Source organism: Anguilla rostrata, chromosome 7 (genome assembly GCF_018555375.3).
Source record: "Anguilla rostrata isolate EN2019 chromosome 7, ASM1855537v3, whole genome shotgun sequence".
Classification (NCBI taxonomy): Eukaryota; Metazoa; Chordata; class Actinopteri; order Anguilliformes; family Anguillidae; genus Anguilla; species Anguilla rostrata.
In genome coordinates, this window is record NC_057939.1 from 30,630,490 (window position 1) to 30,637,496 (window position 7,007).

The window sequence follows — 7,007 nt, forward strand, 5'->3', positions numbered from 1 at the left end:
CAAGGATATCGTTCTTAGTAGTATGAGCACAACTAAGGATAGCCATATCACCAAAATAGTCAAGGTCATATTGGTTAGTTGTTTGCAAAGTTTGCCATGCTTCTCTCCACTGCTGTTCTGTATATATGTTTGGATAGTATGGAGATGCCTTAATTTTCTGTTCACCTACATTATTCCAGACCTTTCTATAGTGCTCAGGCCTTTCTGGCAAATGTTCTGCAAAACATTGTCTTGCATTTATGTTATCAATAATAGATTCATATAAGCAATTACCATTGGCCTTGTTTGGATTGCCACTTCTAATACCATGCTGCTCTGCTATGCTAATTGCCGTCTCAAATATTGAGTTGCCTCCACCTACACCTCCTCTTATGTGGTTCTTGGCCTTTTTTATGGCAAGTACTGCGGCTGGCCAGCTTGTTTATTGTTTATTTCTTTTTGTTTGTTTTCAGTATCAGCATGAGCTACTGTCTGTAAGCACACTGTCTTGTTATGGTCTGAATCTCCCCCACTTGTGTCATGCACAGAAGGCCTCCCCCCTTTGTTGTACAGTGTATTTGATGTCTTACTTGGCAATGATTTCACCCCATTTGGCTTACAAGTTATTGGCAATGTGTTGTCATCACACAGTTCTGCAATACTAAACGTCTTGGGACATTCAAAAGTGCGCTGGAAGGGAACACAGAAATTACTTACCATCACCCAGCTATGTACCCCATTTATGTGTTGTGTATCCTGAAGTCCTTTGCCTACTTCTGAAGGCATGTGACCCTCTTCCCCCTGACCAACACCACTTCCTTCATCTGTACCAAACTTCTGTTTCTGTACTAGTTGACTAGCCAACTCCTGTTTCAGTACTCTCTCAGTAGGCAACTCCTGCTTCTGTTCTGTCTGTGTAACACTGGTGTGTATGTTTCCCATCTTTCTCCTCCTTACTACCTTGTCCCTAACATCTTGCTGTTCTACAACTTCTCTGACCCTGTCAACTACTACCAGAGGCCTACGACCCACATGACGTGAACCAGCACCACTTAGCTTTTTGATGTGCGGAGATTTCTTCTCAGCCACAGACTTGGGTGCTGGGTCATGGACCGGCTTGGCGTTCTGGCGGTAGGCCGAAGGGTAACATAGGACGTATGTGTCAAAGATGCGTTCCATCCTACCCCCGCTGAGAATTTGCTGTAAAGACAAGTTGATGTTAGGAGTTAATTACGTTGAATACTTACGGCCTACTTTGTAGAACTGTTCAATGACATTTTCTAAAAAGTGTATACATCAACACAAACGTACTTGCTGTATGTCAACAATGACGCCGGTCCCGAACCTGCATCCTTACATCTACAAACAAGGACAAATAACGTGAGTTAAATGAAATATGGGTCTCCAACGTAACACATTGGGACGCAGACACATTGGCATGCAAGAATTACCTGGAACAGTAGGCAGCAGGTGTGTCCATTGGTCATGGTCGACATACTTCATTTTAACAGCTGCACGAAAGAACATACAGACGTATGGGTTTAGAAAAAAAAAAAAAAAAAAAGCAGAGACAGAACATTGTTCAAATATTGGACACCACTAACACTGGACAATTTTATGTAACACACAGAGCAGTTATTACCTGGAAAGGGCCCGATAGGATGTTGCTGAGCGCTGAGATGGAGCAACACACTGTGGCTGTGATGAAGTACCATGCTTCTTGTTTTTGTGGAAGCATCATTTGAGTGTAGGATGCACTCTAAGTGGCACAGGATTGACAGGGATGTGCAGGATGCTGTGTGAAGTGTTCCAAATGAAGTCCGCAAGGAGAGACATACCTTTGTCATCACTTAGGTGTACCAAATCTTGACACCAGAGATGCCTTAAATAAAAAGTAATGACAATAATAAAGTCCCAGACAAACATGCATAAGAATGTACTATGTACTCCAAGAACAGTGATGTTGTATCCACAACTTCTTGGAACATACCTTTTGGATGGCTGGAAAACATAATTTGTTGAGAAATACCGCACCCCCATCTTTGCTGCAACTCGGTGATATTCCTGCTTTAGCAGAAGCTGGTACTCCAGTGTTGCATGTACATGTCGTATGGGGAAATCCACCACAAACACCTACAAATAACAAATTGCTATTAGCATTAAAACAAAACCTATTTAATTTCTGTGACTATTACTAGTCCCTTTGTGAACACATAACATTTTACTGAAGGACAGTATTGCCTTTGTCTGAGTGTTTATGATTTCACACATACCTTGTTTGGCCAGTGTTGCAATGCAACACTGAGGAGAGTCCCAAAGGCCCTGGCAGCCTCCTCAATAGTGCGACTTGAGGTCATGTTGTTCCCTGGAGCAAGCAGGCACACTGCATCTGGAGTACGTGGAGTATCACCAAGATGGGAGATCTCCAAACGCAACGCTGTTGCATCTCCTCCAGGTGTGGCCATAAAACCAAAGGACAGCCGACCCTCTGGCTTGTTCACAACTCCATCAGCAAAAGATCTGAGATGTGAATCGCCAACAACGAACACAAACTGCATAAAGAAAACACAAATCAAACATGTTAATAAATACGCTAATGAATGTTGTTACAACACCAAGTGATGTAACAACCTTGCATGTATCCAATTATGTTGTATGACATGCTATACAGTACATAACATAGTATTAGATGCTATAGACTACATAAGGAACTTTTGTATACATCACCTCTTTCGCATTGGCGTGACAATTGTCAGGAAACACAGTCTTGTGCTGATGCCCAGTGATGTCTGACACAGGCCATCGGCGGACTTTATGACGTGAGCCACACCCTGCCATGGCTTAACAGGAAGAACTATATTAAATTGATGCCACATAAAAAAAACATAGCATTACTGCTGCTACCTGTTTGCACATCAAAGTCATTCACACATGGTACAATGTTACATGTTCACACTGTGATGATGTGTTTGCCATGAACATGAAGGCCACTTAGTCCTTCCATTCATCTGATAATGTGCATTACAGCCTTTTTTTAAATACAGAGCAAACAACAACTTTCACCACTTAGCGCACATGCCAAATCTGGCCAATCCTTGGCCATTTAGGGGGTACCCTATTTAAAGCTTTGTAACCCCAGATGTGAACACCACAGACACTTGAAAAATGGCTTAAATAAAGGAAGACGTTTGTACCATGTACAATACTAGCTTAGATTACTTTATATTCATAATTCTTAACGAAATTAAGTGCCACAAATGCAACTGTCTAGGCAAAAAATCTTTTGAGTTTGAGTTTGCTGTTTTTTAGTCTACAAAGAAATACTGGGAGATTGCATATATCCAGCAGGTTAAAGTATACCAAAAACTTCTTGATCACAAGTTCATAAAATGTTAAGGGATATGTAGAATTACTACAGGGTTGGGTCCGTTTCCGGTTTTGCCCGTCCGGTCCGATGAACAAGCTTAAACCGGTTTGATTTCATGCAAACTGACTGAACCGGCATTTGTCATTATGAGACGTTCTGGCAAATGAAAAAGCAGACTACATGAGCAACCTGTGCCGATGGTCGCTAAATACAACTTGTATTGCATTAGTAATAAGCAATATGACAACGTGATTAATGTAATATTCACTTTGTTTATAAACGGAGCCACTAATGTCTGAGTGCAAAAAAAACACTGACAGGCTGTGTGCAATTTAGTGCCGAGGCCGGCAACAAGGAGATCAAGTTTTATTAAACAACGGGTTGGCTGAATACTCGATTCTGATTGGTCCAAGGTGGGCATTATTTCTCAGTAAAGGGACAGGCTCGGCCGAACAGAAAATCAATGCGCTACAAAATCCAGCATTCTAAATGTTTTAAACAGCAACAGTATGGCTACTCGTGGCTACAGACGCATTTTCATGCGCATGTTTGTGAACGATTGCGTTTATAGTAACTGCTGCTTTGAATACAATTCAATAGTTAGCTAGCTAGCTAGCCGGGATAACAAGCATGTTGTGAGACCATTCTGACCTAAAACCAGAAAGAATTTTAATATCGGCTACCTGACGCGAACCTATCATAAAGCTAGCTGGCATTCAAAACCCGTTTCAGAGGGTCTTAGAAAAACACTGTCTACACTGCGTGACCACACCATTTAAAAAGCAAGACAGTGCTAGGGAGATTAATTTGATTGACTTATGGTTTCATGCAGTTTTATTAAATGTAATGACAAAAAATACCTAAATTGGTGCTAATCGTATGGTATAAAACAAGAAGGAAGTATTTTTTCTTGATAGATTCATTGTTTTCGTAGAATTAACGACCAGCGGTTTTTGGTTAACAACGGAGGAAATAGAAACCAACCATAGTTTTTGCATAACAACGTTCCAAATAGAAATTCCAACTAGCGTTTTGCTTGACAATGGTAAAGCCTCTACACTCTCATTCATGTGCTCTTATGTTCCACTCGGGAGCGGCTGAGTCACGTGCGACACCTAGTGGTAAAATTCGGTATTACCGGTCAGATCTGGTATTTGGCTTAATAGCAAAGCGCTTTGAAAATTTTTACATTTTACATTTTTTACCAACCCTAATTACTACACATCTAAGATGCAAAAACTAAGCAGTGTACCCAGCATGTCCAAAATGTCTGAAGTATGCATTGCTGTAGCCTAAATCACAACAAATTCCCAGATTTCACTACAAATCAACTTTACTGGAGGAACTCACTGTGCATCATTTTCAAGTGGTAATTACAAGCTTTCTGTCGGTACAGTGGTCTAAAATTGCTAGGGGTCCAGAAACAAATCCAAAATCAAAACAAATCCAAAGAAAATTGCTGGTTACGCTGACCTATAAAACGCTATTATAAAAGAAAAATTACACGTTATACATCGTTAGAAAGCCTATGCTCTCACCTAGTGAAGAAATGAATTGTCAATCATCCATACTACTAAAAAAGGGGACAACGCCGTAAAGAACGCGTGTGGCATTAAGCACAGCTATTTTGGAAGGTACCCAGGCAACGGATTTCACAAACGGATTGTCCAAGACAATATATTAGACCACACAGAATTAAAAGGAACATCTCAATGCGTAAAACCAATGGTAAGGTTGTATAAGCATACGGTATTTAGTCGCAGATATCGACTGTAGAAAGACTTGTATCTGAACAGATTTGCCCTGACAAGAACAAAAAACATGATGTAACAGGCCAATATACAGATTGTAACTGTTTGCTATAAATGTTGTTAACAGTTATTTGTGGCATGTGAATGCATTCAGTCACCTCGGATGTCAAGACATCAAAGTGAATGTTCGCATAAAAACATAATGAATGTGTTCGGGAGGCTATACAACTTTTTGGTAATTTGTATTTGTTCTAATACTGTAGCTTATTCTTCTGCCTAGTTGGCTTTGCAGAGGTTAGGTCAGAATAGTGTTCATTGTGTGAACTAAACTGTGTTCTTGGCTAGAAATAGCTGTACAAAATAAGTATTCTATCTTATTGAACCTGTGTTTTGTAGTTGTCCATGACCATGATATGCACTTTTTGCAGCGTCCGCCAAATAAATGTAATGCAATGTAATATAGCAGAAAACATGCACACGTCATAAAGATTTTGTTGAACTGATTAATTCGACTCTCATCGTCATTTCCATATAATCGCAAAATGACAAGAATAAATACAATGAAAACTTGGACTTGCGTGAAATTAATAATATTGCAGTGATACACCCACCGTCTGCTTTCATCTATCTTGCATTCCTTCAAACTTACTGCTAGCGGAGTAGCTAAATACCTGAGTGCAATACAATTATGGCACTTTGCAAAAGCAAAAGGGGCGATTGCTAGAATTAACCTGTTATTTTACCCTGACAAAAAGTGCGGAAGGCGATTTTTCCCTGTTTAATTTTACTGTATATCCAAAGTAAATTACGCAGAACTAGCACATACCTCACATAACTGTGTCAAACGTTTTGAGTCAGTTATAGGGGGCTAAGAAACAAAATCCGGATGGAAATATTCAGCAACCGAATTAAAGCGTTTGCATGTTTTGCTACATAATATGCTGTCCGAGCACGAATGCTTAATATTTTATAAAAACAGACTTGATGCTAAAGCAAGAAAAGAGCAGAAGAGCATACATGTTATAATCCTCAATCTTAATTTCTCATCTGTTCCAAGAAGTTGGCAGGCTATAACCAAAAGTAGGCTACTGCGCGACATAACATAAAAGTTTGACAGATATGAGACGCTGTTTGTGCGTCATCCAAAAACGGTTACATAAATGAACAGTTTGAGTAATACAAACGTTTGCATTTATGTTAAACATTTTATTGACCAGTTTCTCGGAGTGACCACAATTTGCCACGCATAGCCCAAGGCGGTACTCCTGCGGGGCGCCGTGGGATATATATATATAAACTACCTTTTCTTCAACATCATTTCGATACGTTTATTTTTTTCATTCTTAGGGAAGGCATACGTTTGTGGAAAGCAATGCACGCGCATATTGTCATTGCAAAGAGTACACGTTCTGGGAGAATGAAATGCAGTTAGCATGTCACCTGAAGTGCAAAAGAAGCAGTAAAGTCCAATGCAGCGTATGGACATATGTATTATATATATATATATAGCATATATATAAAATGAAAGGTATGAAAAGGAAAGGTATATACAGTATGAAGAAAATTGAGAGGACGTACAGTATAAATAGAGTGAGTATATGCGGTCTAACAGAATGACAGCCACTGGGTAAAGTGAAAAAATATGGGAACAAATTAAATCTATTGGTGTTAATAATATATAACATTGATGATAAACCTAAAGATGTATACTGGTTAATAATATGTCTAGTGAATCAGCACATATGGAAAACGCGAAGTAAAATGACAATTGATCATATCTACGTGTCATGTGAATCTGTTTGCAAGAACATTTTAACAGAACTGAAACGTCGAAGGACAATTGACATCAAGCATGGCAATGCGAATCTTTGGCAAACTCTGGACTTTTAATATAGAAGATGCTTTACCTA

The 7,007-nt window shown here is 39.5% G+C and overlaps 1 protein-coding gene across 1 annotated transcript; it reads right to left on the reverse strand.

The window, feature by feature from the left end:
• Positions 1–1,393: 1,393 nt before the first annotated feature.
• On the reverse strand, positions 1,394–2,847 carry LOC135259551 (uncharacterized). Its single transcript, XM_064344072.1, has 4 exons — positions 2,707–2,847; positions 2,253–2,531; positions 1,970–2,112; positions 1,394–1,861 (listed from the first exon to the last, which is right to left on the reverse strand). The coding sequence occupies exons 1-4, from the start codon at positions 2,815–2,817 to the stop codon at positions 1,717–1,719; spliced, it is 678 nt and encodes a 225-aa protein (XP_064200142.1). The 5' UTR covers positions 2,818–2,847; the 3' UTR covers positions 1,394–1,716.
• Positions 2,848–7,007: the final 4,160 nt, after the last annotated feature.

What these genes read in the sequence shown, in the direction of transcription:
- LOC135259551 (XM_064344072.1), bottom strand. Translation starts at nt 2,817, where the DNA reads ATGGCAGGGTGTGGCTCACGTCATAAAGTCCGCCGATGGCCTGTGTCA. An exon ending in GTCACGCCAATGCGAAAGAG is followed by an intron (nt 2,532 to 2,706) that starts GTGATGTATACA and finishes TTCTTTATGCAG; the next exon opens with TTTGTGTTCGTTGTTGGCGA. An exon ending in GTTTTCCAGCCATCCAAAAG is followed by an intron (nt 1,862 to 1,969) that starts GTATGTTCCAAG and finishes TTTTTATTTAAG; the next exon opens with GCATCTCTGGTGTCAAGATT.